Source organism: Xenopus laevis, chromosome 3S (assembly GCF_017654675.1).
Source record: "Xenopus laevis strain J_2021 chromosome 3S, Xenopus_laevis_v10.1, whole genome shotgun sequence".
Taxonomy (NCBI): Eukaryota; Metazoa; Chordata; class Amphibia; order Anura; family Pipidae; genus Xenopus; species Xenopus laevis.
In genome coordinates this window covers 124,186,781-124,207,856 of record NC_054376.1, presented here as the reverse complement: position 1 = coordinate 124,207,856, position 21,076 = coordinate 124,186,781, and the positions used below count along the sequence as shown (strand labels likewise).

Here is a 21,076-nt window from a genome sequence, read left to right as displayed (position 1 = left end):
CAGTTTTCTATTCCATTTGCCAATAACTAAAATAGAAAATTAGATTCACTTTCCGCTGAGAATAAAAATGAGACATGACATCTGACTTCATGTATCCAACCCCTAAGCATGGAGCTACATACAATGATGCTGAGTATCTCCAAAGCACGAAACCAGTGCATGGGGGGGGGTCATATACACAGCAGTGCATTTGTGGGTGTAGCTATGTCATCACATGACACACAGCATCCTCCTAGCTCTGAGCGGGTAATTACACTCTTTTTCTCACTTACTTAAATGACCAGCAGGTGGCGCTGTTGTTTCAAACTCGTCATGGTGGCAGTGTAAAAACTACTATTAACATGAAAAATAGAAAAATAATTCATGCAAATTGCAAAAATATTCCAAAGAGCAATTCTATATTTATTTTTTTAAAGGTATTTCATCTCTCCTTTTATATCTCTGCTCTTTGGAACGTTCCCTGCTGTGCGGATTTTTGCTGCATGGCTGTTTAGCAGCAAATTGCATTGTTTCCATAGGTCCTAATTAAAGTGGTACATTCTCCAAGAGCTGATTCCAAATGGGGTAGGGCTTACCAGAGCATTTATCGGTGCTGTGGCCTGACTTGCAATTGTTGGGAGGAATGATGTTGTGTGGCTGCTTAGAAATCAGTGTAGTATGCAGCAGGCACCTAAACTAACTGCAAATTAGGAAAGCAGAAGTGTGTAGAGGGTGTAGTACATCCAACCTAAGTCCAAGAAAAGAAGGTGGAGCCTGGGGAACCGGGTACATCCAATAGAAGGAAATCAGAGGTTGATAGACAGCGAATAAGCAGCCAATCAGAGGCCTGCCTGGCACCAATGAGTCCAGCTCACGGCTTTCACTATAACAGGAGCCGCCATGTTTAGTGAGGGGATCACGCGCTGTTACCGATGTGGCAGAAAAGCACGAGGGAGACGATCATTGCCGCGAGCTGCAAAGGTTAAATGGAAAGAAAATATTACACAAGGACAAAGACATTACCAGGGAAGAAGGTGTCCAATGGGTGTGGTGTAGGATGCTATGTAGGGTTGTCACCTCACCCCTTTAAAATGGAACACATATGGAATACACAGCCTGCATTAGCAAATCATTTAGATGCATGATGCATGGCTGCACATAAATTAGTTCAGTCTGCAGCATGCATCTAAATGAATAAGTAAATGGAGAAGTAAACCTTTAAAGTAAGTGAATGTAAAATTGATGAGGGGGCTATTCCAAGCACTTTTGTAATTAACATTCATTATTTATTTTGTTTTTATTCCAAAATTTTATTCCTAAGCAGAAGAACATCAGAGCAGCCTCTTTCTCTCTCCTGACAACTTCCTTGACTACTTGCTGGTCAGACTGGTGGGAAACTGACCAGCAGGTGGCACTGTTATAACAAAATTCATTCATATTAACAGTACATGTATCCCTTAATATCTTGGAATATAAAGATAATAAATAATGAATGTAATGTGCTTAGAATATAACTCTCATCAAATTTACATTCACTTATTTTAAAGGTTTACTTATCCTTTAAAGGTTTGAGGTGGCAGCCCTAGTGCCATGTGCCAGTGTATATACAATAGGAAAGGCAGGAATTACCTCAAGAGCGCAGATCCCCAAAGCCACTCCACCAACAATCTTCCCGTTGTGACTAAAGAAGTGCTCGAAGGCAACCAGGCAGCCCTGTGGGACACAGAGACTGGGCTCATTCATTTGTATCTATACAGCCGGAAATACAGTTGGCAACAACCCTGACCTATGGCAACCAATCAGTATTTGACTTGTACTGACCCACTGCACTTTTTATAATAAAAGCAATAATCAGATTGGTTGCTACTGGTTACAAGACCTCTCCACCTGGCTCTACAAGCTGCTGCATGCAAATCCATACATTTAGCTATTAATTATTATTATATTAATTCTATTAACGTGCAGAATCCCAACTGATTTTGGTATATCAATGAAAAATACTCAGTGGCACCCATTCGTATATGCCAGGGAGTAGTATCTATGGCTGCGTGGGCTGTAATGAAGGAATGAGTTGGTACACATATAGGGCAATGTATAGCTATATACATATATATAGACATTTAATTACTGCCTGGCATCTCCATAGCTATATACTATAATAGCTATATATTATACAGGGACTGCATGAACCATAATCCCACCTCCCCTTCAGGAGGGCGTGGGGAGCAGGTCTGGCCCTGTAGGGCTCACGACCCAGTTCGACCCTGTAGGAACTTGCCCTCTCTGGGTACAGACCCCTCAATACAGTGTATATTGCTTAATCCCATGGTTCCCACCTTCACTTCAGAGCTGATTTTATTCTTCTGGCATGGGCTATTGTTGGCACAGCATACTGACGGGTACTGCTGGTTCTTCTCATAGTACGTAGAGTTGGTGAAATCCTCATATCCATAGAATCCACAGCATTTTAACTGAGAGAGTAAAAGAGTCAGTGTAATATCTACTTTGCCACTGGCTTCTACCAACCTACTCAGTCCTATTATACAGAGAGGGGAGATCATTATCAGGTATAGATACTCAGTCCCATTATATAGAGAGGGGAGATCATTATCAGGGTATAGATACTCAGTCCCATTATACAGAGAGGGGAGATCATTATCAGGTATAGATACTCAGTCCCATTATACAGAGAGGGGAGATCATTATCAGGGTATAGATACTCAGTCCCATTATACAGAGAGGGGAGATCATTATCAGGTATAGATACTCAGTCCCATTATATAGAGAGGGGAGATTATTATCAGGTATAGATACTCAGTCCCATTATACAGAGAGGGGAGATCGTTATCAGGTATAGATACTCAGTCCCATTATATAGAGAGGGGAGATCATTATCAGGTATAGATACTCAGTCCCATTATACAGAGAGGGGAGATCGTTATCAGGGTATAGATACTCAGTCCCATTATACAGAGAGGGGAGATCATTATCAGGGTATAGATACTCAGTCCCATTATACAGAGAGGGGAGATCATTATCAGGTATAGATACTCAGTCCCATTATACAGAGAGGGGAGATCATTATCAGGGTATAGATACTCAGTCCCATTATACAGAGAGGGGAGATCATTATCAGGGTATAGATACTCAGTCCCATTATACAGAGAGAGGAGATCATTATCAGGTATAGATACTCAGTCCCATTATACAGAGAGGGGAGATCATTATCAGGGTATAGATACTCAGTCCCATTATACAGAGAGGGGAGATCATTATCACGGTATAGATACTCAGTCCCATTATACAGAGAGGGAGATCATTATCAGGTATAGATACTTCAGTCCCATTATACAGAGAGGGGAGATCATTATCAGGGTATAGATACTCAGTCCCATTATACAGAGAGGGAAGATCATTATCAGGTATACGATACTCAGTCCCATTATACAGAGAGGGAGATCATTATCAGGTATAGATACTCAGTCCCATTATTACAGAGAGGGGAGATCATTATCCAGGGTATAGAGTACTCAGTCCCCATTATACAGAGAGGGGAGATCATTATCAGGTATAGATACTCAGTCCCATTATACAGAGAGGGGAGATCATTATCAGGTATAGATACTCAGTCCCATTATACAGAGAGGGAGATCATTATCAGGGTATAGATATTCAGTCCCATTATACAGAGAGGGGAGATCATTATCAGGTATAGATACTCAGTCCCATTTATACAGAGAGGGGAGATCATTATCAGGTAATAGATACTCAGTCCCATTATACAGAGAGGGGAGATCATTATCAGGGTATAGATATTCAGTCCCATTATACAGAGAGGGGAGATCATTATCAGGTATAGATACTCAGTCCCATTATACAGAGAGGGGAGATCATTATCAGGGTATAGATATTATAGATATTATACAATATATAATATATGGTATAGAAGTACAGATGTTCATTACAAACATAGGGATATTACTGTACCCACCTCTTTCATGGTCGCATTCCATATTGTGGTGAGTTCATTACTTTCACCATAATCGTTATGCAGATATTTCACAGACACGTTACCCAGGTAATCAATGAAGATCTGAGACTGAGGAAGAAATACACACGTCCCAAACAGTGTCAGATGGAATTCTCCCTCACCCTGTATTATATCTGTCTCCCTCTATAGAGTGCAATCTCTGCAGGCCAGGATTCCCTTCTCCCAATGGTTTCTTCCCCCTATATTGTATCTGTGTCCCTCTTTATATTAGAGTGTAAGCTCTGCAGGGCAGAATTCCCTTCTCCCAATGGTTCCTTCTCCCTTTATTGTATCTGTGACCCTCTGAATATTAGAGTGTAAGCTCTGCAGGCCAGGATTCCCTTCTCCCAATGGTTTCTTCCCCCTATATTGTATCTGTGTCCCTCTGTATATTAGAGTGTAAGCTCTGCAGGCCAGGATTCCCTTCTCCCAATGGTTCCCTCTTTCTGTTTTGTATATGTGACCCTCTGTATATTAGAGTGTATGCTCCGCAGGGCAGGATTCCCTTCTCCTAATGGTTTCTTCCCCCTATATTGTATCTGTGTCCCTCTGTACATTAGACTGCAAGCTCTGCAGGCCAGGATTGCCTTCTCCTAAAGTTTTCTTCCCGCTATATTGTATCTGTGTCCCCCTGTACATTAGAGTGCAAGCTCTGCAGGCCAGGATTGGCTTCTCCCAATGGTTTCTTCCCCCTATATTGTATCTGTGTCCCTCTTTATATTAAAGTATAAGCTCTGCAGGCCAGGATTCCCTTCTCCCAATGATTTCTTCCCCCTATATTGATCTGTATCCGTCTATACATTAGAGTGTAAGCTCTGCACCCTGAAACTTTGCCCTCACTAAGCGCTGAAGGCACTTAGTGATTGGTTTTAGGAGGGACAATACTTACCAAAGAGGAGAATGCCAGCACTACTACAGCTCCTGCCACTTCAGCAATAAAAATAATGAGGATGATAATGAAGAACTGCAGGAAAGGAAAATGAGTATATATATATATATATATATATATATATATATATATATATATATATATATATATATATATATATATATATATATATATATATATATAGTGTGTTACAAATTGGATTAGGAGCACTAACAGGGTGTTCTAGTAAAAGGGTATATGGAGCAATAGGAAGGGATAGGTACAAAGATAGGTACAAAGATGTTTATATAACACAGTAGGAGGAGTAAGGGAAGAGGATATATGGAGCAGGATGAGAAAGCATATAATCTATACAAAGGGGTGAAAGAGAGGAATTAAAGGCACAGTACAAGTATAATATATAGAAATAGCTCACCAACATTAACATGCAGCGGCTCTCCTTTACAGCCCCACAGCAGCCAAGGAATCCCATAAGTATAAGGAACCCTCCGACTGCCATGCACAAGTACCCCACATTCACCACCTGCATGAGCTGGGGGGCTGCGGAACCCAGAATCTGAAGAAAGGAGCCTCCGTCCACCTTCACCCAGATACCGATGCCCAGCACTGCTACCCCGCCCAACTGCAACAACATTAAGACATGATCCAATGGGGTTGCATAGCTCGATTCTGATTGGCCATTATGTGATAATATTATAGTTATTACATTCCTTTGATTTCCTAATATCTAATAATACTTGTAGTTATTACCAACACAAAACCATTGTCCATAGGACACGCATGTAAAGCAATGGATCACCAGTCTGCTATTAAAGGGGGGGTTTACCTTTAAGTTAACGTTAACTATGTTATAAAATGACTAATTATAAGCAACTTTTTAGTTGGTCTTCATTATTTCTTTTTTTATCGTTTTTGAAATATTTACCTTCTTCTGACTCTTTCCAGCTGTCAAATAGGGGTCACTGACCCCATCTAAAAAAACAAATGCTCTGTAAAGCTGCAAATGAATTGTTACTGCTACTTTTTGTTACTCCTCTTTATATTCAGTCCCTCTCCTATTCATATTCCAGTCTCTTATTCAATTCAATCCATGGTTGCTAGGGTAATTTGGACCCTAGCAACCAGGTTGCTGAATAAAAAATAAATAACCCCAAATCATGAAAAAATGAAGACCAATTACAAATTGTCTCAGAATATCACTCTCTACATCATATTAAAAGTTAATTCAAAGGTGAACAATGCCTTTAATTAGCAAACTTGCCATAGCCTTCATCTGCTCATAAATACTTCTGTTGATTTCTTTTTTAAATACTCACAAATATGATTCCATTGAAAACAAACATCAAGGTCTTGAGGAAGGAGAAGCAACCCATTGTTATACCTGACAGGCACAGAGAAAAGATATTATTATTAAACAACCGGTCTTTTTTCACCTAAGGTTTCTACCCTAGGCACATGCCCCCGGGTGCTTATACAGAAAATACATCTCTGTGTTTCTAATGCTCATCTTTTAATTGTGGTTATCGGAAACAGAAGCTGGCACAGTAAGGAAGTTGACCTGAACCCTCCCAACCCGTGGGTATCGGGTTTACCCACAATCACATCTTCACAGCTCTCACTGTAAAAAAACCCTTCCTAATATTTAGACAGAACCTCTTTCATACTAATTGGAAAGGGTGACCTTGTGTCAGCTGGAAAGACCTACTGGTAAATAAAGCATTAGAGAGATTATTAGATGATCCACTTATATATTTATACATAGTTATCATATCACCCCTTAAAGGAGAAACAAACCCTTAATAAAAAAAAAACCCTAACCTACATTGGCCCCCCCGGTCAAATGCCCCTAACTCTTTACTTACCCCTCCATGCAGATTCTGTCCAGCAGAGTTCACAGACGCTATCCTCAGCCGCTTCGGTAATCTTCGGAATGAGACTGGCGATTCGGCAATTTTCGTGAGTTTTGGTGCATGTGCAGTTGTCGCTACACAGAAAATTGCTCCAACTGTGCCGCCACAACGGTCTCGTTCCGAAGATTTCCGAAGAGAAGAAGATGGCGTCTGTGAACTTCGCTGGACAGAATCTACACAGAGGGAGTGACTCTATGCCCCTTTTAATACAGCTTGAGATATTATTTGCCCTTGATGCTGCTGACTGGCATTGCTTGCTACAGCCAAGCTTATCATCTACAAGGCCTCCAAGTTCCTTTTCCACCATAATGGATTTGCCTAGTGCAGTCCCATTAAAGGGGAAGGAAACCTAGTTGGCGCAAAAACCCTCCCCCCCTCCCGTGTGTTGCCCACCCTCCCTCCTCCCCCCTGGCCTACCCGTCCCGCTGGGCAAATGCCCCTAACTTGTTACTTACCCTTCTGCGCAGGTCCAGTCCAGGGAGTTTACAGACGACATCTTCTTCCACGCGATCTTCTTCCTGCTTTGAATGGCGTTTTGGCACATGCGCTGTAGGAGCATTTCGCCGGTACGGATCTACTGCGCATGCGCCAAAAGTCACGAAGTACTTTGGCGCATGCGCAGTAGATCGTACCGGCAGAATGCTCCTACTGCGCATGCGCCGGTCAAAGCAAGAAGAAGATCATGTGGAAGAAGATGTCGTCTGTGAACCCCTGGACTGGACCTGCGCAGAAGGGTAAGTAACAAGTTAGGGGCATTTGCCCAGCGGGACGGGTAGGCCAGGGGGGAGGGTGGGCAACACACGGGAGGGTTTTTGTGCCAACTAGGTTTCATTCCCCTGTAAGGGTATAAGTGTCTGAAAAATTTTTCATCCCAGGTGCATGACTTTACATTTATCGACCATTAATCTCATCTGTCACTTAGCTGCCCAGACAAATATTTCCACATTTCAAACTTGTGTGCACAATTTTTAAAACTGTGAGCTCAGGTCAAAATTTCACAAAAAATTCCTTGTGTGCACCACAATTATCAGGATCTACCAGTAGACCTTTAGCTGGTGATCAGTAGATGTCAAGACACTGTCAACAAACAGCTTGTCTGAATCACCCTCCTATTTCATTCTTTTAATTCAGATATTTATCACACTATGGTTACATAAGAAATAGTTGTCTGTTAAATATAACAATATACCTTTTCTCATAAATCAATATTTAAGTCGTATCTTGTATGGAACAGAATGCTAACACTGCTTTAATGGATGTAGATCATATTGGGACAACATCACAGGGCACTCCTGCCTTTGAGGGAACATTGGCCAAGACTGACAGTTTGTCAAGATCCTGCTACGAGTATGCTGCAACTTGCTCTGATTTAACTGACTGAATAGTTTTGTGCCATCTGCAAAGAGAGACACAAGGAAGTGATAATAGAGTTGGATTAGTGGGGAAATTCACCTAAAAATTAACTTTTACTAACTTATAACCATCCACTCAGCAGATTGGGGGGGCTGTCTCATTGTCCCTCTGCCTTGCTATGCTTTTTTATTAAGTTGCCTCAAATATTTTGGGCAAAATAAAAATGGTAAAAGTTGGTGTATAATAAATACAGCAATAGGAACAGCCCAGGGATCACACTTAGTAGGGGCTGAAGCTGTAGCCACTAATGTATCAAACCTTTTAGAAAGCCAGTTAATCATGATGGGGGACCCCCCCCAAATATAGTCGTCGTCCCCCCCCCCCCGCCAATTATAGCAGTACAAGGAGTTGGTACATATGCCCAACAGGCATCCCTCCACTGGCAGAAATTCAATACCATGTTTCTTATTTACCAGCTTTTTGTCTTATAACCATTAATATGTCTATAAATGTATAACGATCCTTTGCACAAGGACATTCCTAGTAACTAGTGGTGGTGAGTAATAAGTAACATTATGGGAATAGTGAGTCAGGCCAACAAATTCCTCCCCCCCACAGCATTCCATAGTGATAAAGAGCATGACAAGTCTTAAAAAAAAGCAATACCCAAGACTCAAGAGCACATCATTTGTATTAAACTACAACTCCCATCATGCTTAGCTAACTATGTTGCACTGAGAATTCTTTATAGAGAGCACTGAAGTTGGAAGGTCCATAGATGGACCAATAACTAGCCATAACTGGTCTGCGGGGACAATCTCTACATGGACCCTCGGTTTAACTGTCCTCTACTTTCAGAGTATTACTTGGCAAAGATCAATATTATTACTTAGAAAGCTTTGATTCTACTTGTCTGCGCAGATATAGAGAGGAATTCAGCTCCAAGACTGCCAAGCAGACAAACAAAGGGTACAAGCAACACAGCTTCATTATTTGCACCACTGTGGTTTTTGGATTAGATTCATACACTAGATTGTAAGCTCCACTGGTGCAGGAACTGGGGTTAATGATCTGTGGCTTATACTGACTGCCCCTGTAGAGGAGGATACTGAGTCCAGGGAGCAGGGATGTGGAAGGATATAACAGAATGGAGACGAGGGGGTTTCCGCTACCACTAGTTCCCCGGTGGATCTAAAGGGCAAGTGAGCCAGTGCTGGGGTATAAAAGGCTGTGAATAATGCTTTGCCTGAAAACCCAGTCCTCGTGCCAGAAAATTGCCTGTTGCTAAATTGGGAGAATCTCATTACTTAAACAAACAATTCCCTGACAATCCTGTTTTTGTGTAAATAACGCATCTCTACTATGCCACTCTCACACCAAGGATTCACTAATATCCTCCTGCAGGCTCCCTTCTATCTCTATGCTCCATTCCCAAAACCCCCCACCCACCCCATAACATTCCTTATGCTTCTTCATACTTTTGCTTTACCTTTATTTACCTTCAGATTCCCCTATAGTCTTGATTATGCTTTATGGCTAGTCTGGCTAGTCTCCCTTATCGTCTCTATTATCCATGTTGAACTGTAAGCTCTGCACTGCCCTTATCCCCCCCATAGTATCCCTATTGCTCCTCTCAGTTCTTCCAATGACTCATATCCCATGATCTCTATGCTCTGTTCCCCTTATGCTTTCTTGAAGGAAAAGGATTAAAAAAAAAGTAAAGCAAAAAGCAGAGGGCAGACAAACAACAGGGGATGTTATTATAGAGGTTTGGGAGCAGAAAATAAAAGGAAGGGGGAAGAAGAACATAATAAGGAGAAACAGGTGCAAAGGACAGATGGCAAAAAGAGGGTTAGAGGTTGTGGGAGGAGTCAGAACAGAAGGGGGAGGAGTCAGAGAAGAAGGGGAGGGGATAGAGAAGGATAAAACTCAGCCAAGTAGGAGAAAAATTCCCAATCAAGGGTCTAGATTTAGAGAGGGAAGCAGAGGAGGTAGACAAGTCAGGCTAGAAACAGGTTTGCATTATGGAAAAAAAGGAGTGGAGTCAGTCAAGAGTGGGAGGTGTCAAACAAAAGAGGAGGAGTTAGAAAATCGGGGGGGAAGGGGGAACAGTTGCTGGAGTAGGGGCCAAGGTAGGGGAGACAATAAGTGACACGGGACAGGGCGGAGTCACAAAATTTCATGAGTAGTCAGATATGGGAGAAAAGGTGGAAAGGGGGAAAGCAGAGAGAATTTACCAAAGTCCCAACTGCAGAACAGGGATAAACTGAGGGGTTTAGGTCATTAAAGGGGTCGTTCACCTTCCAAACACTTTTTTTCAGTTGAGTAGTTTTCAGATTGTTCAGCTGCCTTTAATGAACCTCATGGATTCTGCTCAGCAGGGACAAAGATAAGAAATGGATCAACCAATGTACAAATAGAAAGTAATTGAAAAATGTCATTATTTCTGGGGAACAATCTGAAATCAACTGAACTGAAAAAGTGTTGGAAGGGCAACAACCCCTTTAATTTACTTTATATTCATTGTGAATAAACCTGGATCAACTTTCATACAAACACACAGTACCTCCAACACTTGGTGCCAATTGATATGTGTAGGGGTAGGAAACAGCCAGAATCAAGAGAAGAGGGAGGCTGCTGTACTTATGAAACATGCACTAAAAATACATTCATATTCTCCTTAACTTAAGATCATAGTGAAGAGGCAATGACAGTCAGAGCAGACAGTGAGGAGAGACAGAGGAAAGTTAGACGACTGAGTGAAAGTTTAATGGTCAGAGAAGGAGGTTGGTGTTACAGAAGGCGAAGAGGAATCAGAGCAGGGAAGTCAGAGAACTCAGACAAGGGACCCAGGATGGAATTAATAGATAGAATAGGAGTCAGATAATTCAATATAGAGTTTGGTAAAGGGGTTTAGAAATGGTTGATGGGGAGTCAGAGATGGAAGGAGGCGTATGAGATGGTGGTGTGGAGTCCTAGAAGATGATAGGAAAATCAAAGCTACAGAATGGAAAGATGAACCAGATAAAAGCCCATGAAGGGGATTGGGAGCTAGAAGAGGCAGAGAAGAGACAGAGATAAGAGGAATTAAATTGGGGAATAGAGAATGAAATGAAGTAACAAGAAATGGGGAGAAGGGAGTAGGGAGTGTGAGAAGGCAAGGAAGAGACAGAGATAAGAGGAATAAGAATGGGGAGTAGAGAAGGAAATCAATAGACTAGGAATGGGGAGAAGGAGGTAGGGAGTGTGAGAAGTTAGGGAAGAGACAGAGATAAGAGGAATAAAAAAGGCAGGGAAGAGAAGGGGGCAGGAGAGAAACCAGAAGTAGAAGAGTCTGAGAAGTGGATAAGGAGTCAGAGGAGAAGTAAATAAGTCAGGAAAGGGAATAGGGAGTTAGACAAGGCAGATATTTGATACTGGGAATAGGGAAAGGTGGAGGGGAGTTTAGGTAAGAGCACAGAGAACCCATAAAGGTGCCAAAGGTACGGGGAAGCAGAGAAAATGCGCTACAAAGGGGAGATGTGGGGTTAGAACAGAGAAGATAGATGTTATTTTGGGCATGCAATGAAGTTACTCACCTGTCAGGTCACGTGAAATCTCAGTCCTTGCTGTGTGACTGCCACTTACTGTTCCCTCTCCTGGTAACTGCCAACCTCACTGATCTCTCCTGGAAACTGAACGTCGCTCTGCACCTGAGGCCAAACTCCTGGGATTCAACCTGGAGGGGAGGGACAACAAGGGAGGGGCAGCATGTGAGACTCAGCAGCACCCACCCCGTGACACCCTTTTCTCTTGGGACGTTAGAGATGGAGACAGGGTACAGCACAGGCAGGAGCTACCCTTATTGATGCGGATACAGTTTCAGTGCAGATTTAGCACCTCTATGGGAGCATCACTGGGCAAAAATATTTGGTGTCAGGTGCAATGATATTGGAATTCTTGTAAAAAAAATAATACATTTTAGGAGATTTACCCATAGGCCTGTGAGCAAATAATACCCACAATGCAATATGCATTGCGGAAATTTCGCGAATTTATTCGGCGGCGGCGAAACTCGGAAATTAGCTGCGAATTCACGCCTGCGGAATAAATTCGCCCATCACTAATGCCAAAGTGTCTTCCCTATGTACTGAAAAACTGCTAAAAAAAGCCCCCCTTCCCCCACAATGGGACAAAGAATGCATTGGCAGCTCCTCATTATTATTATTACTTTATAGCACTAACATATTCCGTAGCTCTGTACAATAAATGGGCACATGCACTGAACATAAAAGTTCACATACAGCGGCGGCATAACCACCTCACATGGGCCCCTCCAAATCAAAAAATCTTTGGAGGGGCACCCCCCCACACTATAGAAAGCAACCAATAACTGATACAAAAGGTAAAGAGGGCCCTTCCAAAAGAGCTTACAATCACAAACATAATATTGGACTGCGCTGGTGGCTCTGCCAGCCCAGACCCGCTCCTGTACAGCCCCGGAAAAAACACATGAGCGCGCATATGCAGGGGGTGCAGGAGATATCGGCACAGAGGAGTTTGCGGCTGGGGGCCCATGTGATCATGTGGGCGCCCTGCAGGCAGGGTCGGCATGGATTAGAGGTGCCCACTCTCCTCCGATGCAATTCAAGCCAATAACATGAGCAGGGTGAAGCCCTTCCCAATAATAAACGTATCCTTCCCAATAATAAATATATAGGGTGCCATGAGATACTGAACCCTGAGCAGGGCCACCATCGGGGGGGACAGGGGGACAAGTGTCCCGGGCTGGGGCATGAAGGGGGGGCCCGGCAGTGCTGCAGTTTAGAAAGAGCAGGGCCCCCATTGACAGAGCCGAAGATTTGCGTTCATCCCGAACAGCCTAAAATGCTGAAATGCTGAACTCTCGAAGCGTCGAAAAGACCTGAAGTCACAAAAATAGCCGAAGTCCCAAAGCGGCGAAAAGACCCAAAGTCACAAAAACAGCCGAAGCCAAAGTCCTGAAGCGGCGAAAAGACCCAAAGTCACGAAAGGAGGCGAAGTTGAAGTCCTGAAGACATAAGTTCAATTCCACTGAACACCAATTTGTTTTTTGTTTGTGTTTAATCCCCTGGCCACCAATGTATTATTTTAATATTCTATAGGCCCCTGCCACCAAAGTTTTTTTTAACTTGTATGGGGGGCCCTGGCGCCAATGTTTTTTTAAAAAATATTTTTTTGTGGTCTCAATTTTTTTTAACTTGTAAGGGGGGCCCTAGTGTCAATGTTTTTTTAAAAAGACATTTTTGGGCCACGATTTTTTTTACTTGTAAGAGGGGGGCCTGGCACCAATGCTTATTAAAAAAAAACTTTTATGGACGGCCCTGGCACCAATGGTTTTTTTTTTGTTTTTATTTTAAATGTTTATTTTTTATTGTCAGCAAAGGTCAAAAAGGATCACAATACACAGGGAAGGCACCATATACAATCATTAACAGTGGTAACTAGTAGGTATGACATGAGAAAGCAGATATCTAGTCGCATGCCCTTCACAGGGTGAAAAGCACGCGCCTACTAAAAAAAAAAAAGTAAACCACTGTGCGCTGTCAAGGAGCTAGTCAGTCAAGGTGGGGGTCAGTCTACGGGAAGGTGTGTACTGGATCAGCAAGGTAACATAAAAGAGAAAGGAAAAAGGAAAGGGTGGAGGGGTCAGGGAAAGAACAAAAAGAAGGAAAGAGAGGAAAGGGGAAAGGGAAGGAAAATGCAGAAACTTCAGTATTAAATCCCATACTACATATTACATACAACTTGTCAAGAGAAAAGAGCATTACAGTAATATTACTCATATAGTGAAGTAGCCTAGCACTCAAAAGAAAGCAAAGTCACGCAGAACAATGTCCCAAGAAAGGCAATCCGAAGAGGGGGGTATGTTTGGCGGAGAACTCTCTCAGACATTTTTAGGAAATAGAATCAAGATATTGTAGCCAAGGGCGCCAGGTCGCCCAATGCTGCAGCATCGCATTAGGGGAGTCAGCATGCGTTTCCTCAAATTTGCGTATCTCCTCCATTTCCCTCATCCACTCAAGCAGAGTGGGCGAGGCAGTAGTTTTCCATTTGCGGGGAATCAAGAGTTTAGCTGCATTCAGAGCAACCTGTGTTAAGGACCTTCTGTACAAGGACACAGAGACCATATTGTGGTGTAGGAGAATTGCAGCTGGGTCGGGAGAAATACCAAGGAGAAGCGTATCTGTACAGATATCCAATATCTGTGACCAGAATTGTTTAATGAGAGGACTGTCCCAGAAAATGTGCAGCATAGTGCCAACGTGTTGTTTGCATCTCCAGCATACGTCCGTTGTTCCAGGGAACATAACATGCAGTTTCGCAGGGGTGTTGTACCATAAGGAGAGCACTTTGTAATTATTCTCCAGGATTCTGCAACTTCTGGGGCCTGTAAGAGATTTAACCAAGATGTTTTCCCAGTCTCGTTCCGAAAGTGTGACATTCAAAACAGTTTCCCATTTTTTGAACCTCAGCAAAGGAGAGTGTTTAGCTGCAGCTGGCCCATGTAGCAGTTGGTAAATAGCAGATATGACTCTGAGAGGTGGAGAAGCATGACAGCACAGCTTTTCGAAACCAGTGTATAGCGAGGTTCCTACAGGTCGAGTGAGCACTCGTCTTGCAAAACTGGCAATCTGTTGATATTTAAATTGTTCGGTAGGGATGTCGCGGACTGTTCGCCCGCGAACTAATTTGCGCGAACATCGACTGTTCGCGTCCGCCGAATGTTCGCGAACGTCGCGCGACGTTCGCCAATTTGGGTTCGCCTTAGCTGGCGCTTATTTTTGCCCTCTCACCCCAGAGCAGCAGATACATGGCAGCCAATCAGGAAGCTCTCAGGAAGCTCTCCCTCCTGGACCACCCCCACACCCCCTGGACCACTTCCCTTCCATATATAAACTGAAGCCCTGCAGCGTTTTTTCATTCTGCCTGTGTCTGCTTGGAAGAGCTAGTGTAGGGAGAGAGCTGTTGAGTGATTTGAGGGACAGTTGATAGTAACTTTGCTGGCTAGTAATCTACTTGATACTGCTCTGTATTGTAGGGACAGAACTCTGCAGGGATTTGAGGGACATTTTAGGTTAGGTAGCTTTGCTGGCTAGTAATCTACCTTCTACTGCAGTGCTCTGTATGTAGCTGCTGTGGGCACTGCTTCTGATCTCTCATCTGCTGACTACTGCCTGTAACCCAATAGTCCTTGTAAGGACTGCTTTTATTTTCTTTTTTGTTTTTTTACTTTGCTACTATAAGAGCCCAGTGCTATTAGTCTAGCTGTGTTGGGGAGTGGGACTGGTGTGCTGCTCCTCCTAGTAGTTCACCACTACCAGCACCAACCAGAGTCAAAATTGTTACAAAGTATCTTATTTGCACCTGTTAGCTGTTCTGAGCTCTCTGCCAAAAGCTAATTAAGTTAGAAACTGTTTTTTTCTGGCTGTTCAGTGCAGAGAAAAGAGGGACTTTCCAGTACAAAAGAGGGACAGGGGGTTGAGTGGTCTCTGCCAAAAGCTAATTAAGTTGGAAACTGTTTTTTTTCTGGCTGTTCAGTTCAGAGAAAAGAGGGACTGGTGTGCTGCTCCTCCTAGTAGTTCACCACCACCAGCACCAACCAGAGTCAAAATTGTTACAAAGTATCTTATTTGCACCTGTTAGCTGTTCTGAGCTCTCTGCCAAAAGCTAATTAAGTTAGAAACTGTTTTTTTCTGGCTGTTCAGTGCAGAGAAAAGAGGGACTTTCCAGTACAAAAGAGGGACAGGGGGTTGAGTGGTCAAAAGAGGGACAGTTGGGAGGTATGCAAGTGCCACCTAGCTGTGTGAGCTTTTTCACATTCTGTCTAAATAACAATAATAATTCCGTGTCCGTAAACATCACCTGAGTGATGTTTTTACAGCAGCAATAATATATTCCGTATCCACTACTGTATACGTTGCCCTTGCAGGCATTGTTTGCCCAGTCTTTAACCAAGTGCCACCTAGCTGTGTGAGCTTTTCACATTCCGTGTCCAGAAACATCACCTGAGTGACGTAGTGTGATTTCTGCCCTTTACAGCACAAAACGCAGCACTGTGTCAACAATGTATTTTTCAGATACATTTTTGCCTTTGATCCCCCTCTGGCATGCCACTGTCCAGGTCGTTGCACCCTTTAAACAACTTTAAAATCATTTTTCTGGCCAGAAATGTCTTTTCTAGCTTTTAAAATTCGCCTTCCCATTGAAGTCTATGGGGTTCGCGATGTTCGCGAACCGTTCGCATTTTTGACGCAAGTTCGCAAACATTTTTTCCGCCATTCACTACATCCCTATTGTTCGGTTGTCGGAAGCGTATATTTATTCTGTACCTGTTCCCATGAGGGCAGGACGCCTTGAGGGCATATGTGAAAGAGCTGCTGCACCTGTCCACCTTGCCAGATATTGAAGTAGCCAGGTTGTAAACCAGGAGGAAAGTCCCGATTGTCAATAAACGGTAACAGAAGTGAGCCGGTGGAAGTCAGGCCCAAAGGGCCGCTGATGGAATCCCATTGGCGTAGGCCAGTGATCCCCAACCAGTAGCTCGCGAGCAACATGTTGCTCTCCAACCTCTTGGATGTTGCTCCCAGTGGCCTCAAAGCAGGTGCTTATTTTTGAATTCCAGGCTTGGAGGCAAGTTTTATTGCATTAAAACCAGGTGTACTGCCAAACAGAGCCTCAATGTAGGTTGACAATCCACATAGGGGCTACTAAATGACCAATCACAGCACTTATTTGGAACTCCAGGAACATTTTTCATGCTAGTGTTGCTCCCCAACTCCTTTTACTAATGAATGTTGCTCACGGGTTGTAAAGGTTGGGGTTCCCTGGCGTAGGCAGTAGGTGAGAAGGAGATGAGAGTCTCTAATTTGCCGGGGCTGCGTAGAAGGGGTCCAGGGAAGCAACTTAAGTGCAGAGGACACAAAAGTTTGTTCAATTTGTATCCATGCCTTGGAGTTAGTGTGATAAGTCCAGTCAACTATCCTAAGTAGGACACAGGCTAAGTGATAAAGCTTGAAATCCGGAAGGCCGATCCCCCCAGACAATCTGGAATAACTTAGAGTCCCCAGTTTTATCCGTGGTTGTTTGCCATTCCACACAAATTTACTGACCAAACTATCGAGAGTGGTAAAGAAGTCTCTGGGCGGTTGAAGTGGAAGCATCTGAAAGATGTACAAAAGCTTTGGTAGCGTATTCATTTTGAGAGAATTCACTCTGCCAAACCAAGACAGGGTTTTGGTAGACCACATTGTGCAATCTCGTTTGACCACCTGTAGAATAGAAGAATAATTCACATGCGCCCAGTTCTTTATTTCTGATGTAAGTGTAATGCCCAGATATATCAGTTTCTCTGTTTCCCATTTAAAGGGGAACTTATCACTCAAGGCTGAAATCACGGAAGGAAGCAAACTGATATTCAAAGCACTAGACTTGCCATAATTAACCTTAAAGTCACTCAGGTAGCTATAATCCTTAATCTCCTGTAGCAGGTTGGGGATTGTGACCACAGGTTGCGTCAGTGTAAACAGTAAGTCGTCCGCATATGCACATATCTTGTGTGCCGTGCCACCAACCGACCCACTTTGGATATTCGCGTTATTACGGATTTTAGCCAGTAAGGGTTCTAGAGACAAAACAAAGAGAAGTGGCGAAAGCGGGCAGCCCTGTCTGGTCCCATTGCGGAGGGAGATAGGGTCAGAAAGTGTGTTATTGATTTTAAGCTAATGTTTTTTTTTAAACTTATAAAGGGGCCCTGACCATCAAAAGCTTTTTAGAACTTATGTGTGTTGGGGGGATTACTTTTTTAGAGCTGATATCTGTGTGATATTTTAACTGTGATGTGGAGTGGGTGGGGTCTTGAGCGGGGCTTGGGCTCCAGGGGGCCCTGAAAATTTTGTTGTATGGGGCCCCGTGGTTTCTAATGGTGGCCCTATATTTGACACACAATGAGTGATACCAGCAAACCCACTTGCACTCATATTTACACTGGGTACTTACAGTCTCCCAAGTGCAATTCCTCACAAACGCCTTTTTGGTTTTAAAGCCTTGAGGTTTTTAACGCTGCTTAACACTTAATTCACATGCAACACTTAGATCAAATGCAACACTCGCTTAGCAGCTCCCACACTCACTTTTGGAGTCAAAGAGTTAAGGGTTCAAATCTAGCAAAATCTTCACAGAGGCAGGACTGGTTGGACTACTGGTATGGCCCTCTGATATTGGGCACAATCCCAGGCCCATAGTCTAGATCCCATTTTAGGAAATATTTTTCTGTAGTAACTGATGTTGTTATACATTGCATGTGTGAAATAACCCCCTCTATGGTGGTAAGGTGACCTGTTTGAGGCAGTAAATGAAGTCAACAAGATACTTATTCCCATCTATGAGGCCAATTAAGATAACAAGAAGTTGGCGGTGGTTCATGGAAAATGACAGAAGGTGTTCAGCAAGATCACCAACCAAGTGTGTGCCCACAAACTGCCAATATTCATAACACCGACTCCCCTTCATCCTATAAAGCATGCTCACTAAATTCAAGAGCTTACAAAATATGTTCCCTTAAACTGGTTCCTAGGCGGATTTACAGCCAGGGCTTCATTCCAAATTATAGTTTTTAAAGGGGAACTATCGCAAAAATGAAAATGTAATATAAGCTTCCTCATACTGAAATAAATAAATGAAACTTTCTAAATATAATCAATTAAAAATCCTGCATTGTTTCTGAAATCAAGTTTATATAAACGATTCCTCTCTCAGCATCTGTTTCTTTTTATTCTCTCTTCATGAAGCAGTTGAGTGTCAGATGAATGATCCAATATATCTTATAGGGGGGGCTTCCTTTCCTAGCAGATGTATTAGACTTCACTCAAATAACTGATTCCAGTACAAACAACATCTAACAAAATAACTGCCTTTTGCACAAATCCTGCATGTAGAGAGACATGATGTCTGGTGATTTTAATAGAGTGAGCTCTAATACATCTTCTAGGCAAAAAGAGACCCCTATAAGATATATTGGATTATTCATCTGACACTCAACTCCTGAATGAAGACTAAATGAGGAGAAACAGATGCTGAGAGAGGAATAGTGAACATAAACATGATTATTTCAGAAACAGTACAGAATATTTCATTGATTGTATTTAGAAGGTTATTATTTCAGTATACTGAAGATTGTATTAAATATTCATTTTTGTGATAGTTCCCCTTTAACCTGTGCTGTAGGACTGCCCAGAGCCTGTGCTGTGCCACTTGCAAGGAACTGATTCAGTAAGTGGCTGTTTTGTTTGTATGTTCTGAGGTTTTGGACTGTGGCAGGCTCTGGGCAGAGGGTACTAGTTGGTGCATTTCCCAGTGATATTTACAAGAAATAAGAACTCCTGAGTCATTCTTCCCAGAATCAAGAGCCATTGCTACTGTGCATGGGAAGTGCTTCTGAATTCTTACAGGGAAAATTGTGAAAGGTAGTCCTTATGGATATTACTGTATATTAATCTGTTGACTTCACATTATTTTGGGATGTCAAAAATGCATATGACAGAGCTGTGGGGGCTAATCGACAAGACCTTTTGGTGTCCAAAAAAAAGAAGAAGAATATACAGGGAAGTTATAATTACAGTTTGAAATTTTTGGGACAATCGACCGAAATCAAAAAGGATTGTCCGTGGATAATTACAACGTATTCACGTAACAGCTCACAATTACGTAGGGTAATCCAGAAACATTGGAGAATTTTGGGACTGGATCCTAAACTGAAAGATATCTTGCCTACACAACCCAACTTTGCATACAAGAAGGGTCCTAGTTTGGGATCCATTCTGTCTCCTAGTTTATTTACAGACACAACTAAGGGCTGCTATAAATGTGGTGGAACTCGCTGCGGCACTTGTCGCTACATGAGGCCATCTAAAACATTTAAAGGCAGGCGAGATTCCAAATTATACAATATTCAGTTTTAAGCCAATTGTGGGACCAGTAATAGACCTTTCAGGAAGAGACTCTCTGAACATTAGGGGTGTGTAGCACGTCGTGATTGTAGTTCTGCAGTTGCTAAACATTTGATGGAGTGTCATAATAGTGTTCTATGTGTCCATGTTCAGATTATCGATAGGTTGATGGTAGGGGTACGTAAGGGCAATATTGACCTACCACTTCTTAGGAAAGAGGCTATGTGGATATACAGGTTGGGCACTGTGGCTCCAAATGGGCTCAATAGGGAATGGGAGCTAAATTGCTTCATTGATCATTAGGAATGTGAATAGACTACTTGGGGCCAACTTGCTTTAGCCCTGTACCTCTCTCTCTCTCTCTCTCTCTCTCTCAACGCCCCCTGTTTTCTATTTTCTATTTTCAACCTCTTTTTCTTCTTCTTTATTTTCTGTCTTTTTCTAATCTATGTTGTACGGATTATAATTATATTGCAAAAATCTTTGAATGATAATTGTTTTATACATATAATTATATACTGTACATATATACTGCTGTATTCTTCATTTTCATTCGTTTTTCCAGCTATATTGATACATTGTTACTTTGATGTTGTTACATATTCTTGATTGACGGTTGTTCTGATATATTTTGTGTGTATGGACTGCATAATAGTCTCACTATGAGTATATACTGATTGATACATAATATCCCTTTACCTTGTGCTAGTGCACGTTCATGTGATTTTTTTAATCAGGTGTTTCTCCTTTATTTTAATGACAAGTGTTATTTTAGTGAGAGCCCAGTAGAGGGCACCCATGCTTCTGATGAAGTGTCACGAAACGCGTCAAGCACATATCCCCTGCCCGCATGTGATTTTAGAGTGATGTTCAATAAAGTATCTACTAACCTTCATATGACTTCACATTATTTATCATTCTTTATCTCTTCCTGATGTAATTTATTCTT

General features: G+C 42.5%; 1 protein-coding gene across 1 annotated transcript; it reads right to left on the bottom strand.

Moving 5' to 3' along the window:
- Positions 1-405: 405 nt before the first annotated feature.
- tspan16.S (tetraspanin 16 S homeolog) lies at positions 406-11,809 on the bottom strand. The gene is made up of 8 exons (NM_001090219.1): positions 11,740-11,809; positions 6,215-6,279; positions 5,314-5,520; positions 4,899-4,973; positions 3,971-4,078; positions 2,316-2,450; positions 1,609-1,692; positions 406-952 (listed from the first exon to the last, which is right to left on the bottom strand). Exons 2-8 carry the CDS (start codon positions 6,269-6,271, stop codon positions 896-898), a joined length of 723 nt encoding a protein of 240 aa, NP_001083688.1. The 5' UTR covers positions 6,272-6,279; positions 11,740-11,809; the 3' UTR covers positions 406-895.
- Between the last annotated feature and the right edge of the window lie 9,267 nt (positions 11,810-21,076).

Coding starts and splice junctions, on each gene's coding strand:
- tspan16.S (NM_001090219.1), bottom strand. CDS start 6,271: ATGGGTTGCTTCTCCTTCCTCAAGACCTTGATGTTTGTTTTCAATGGA. Junction 4,079..4,898: donor TGCTGGCATTCTCCTCTTTG/GTAAGTATTGTC, acceptor TTTCTTCCTCAG/TCTCAGATCTTCATTGATTA. Junction 1,693..2,315: donor AAATCAGCTCTGAAGTGAAG/GTGGGAACCATG, acceptor TGTGTCCCACAG/GGCTGCCTGGTTGCCTTCGA.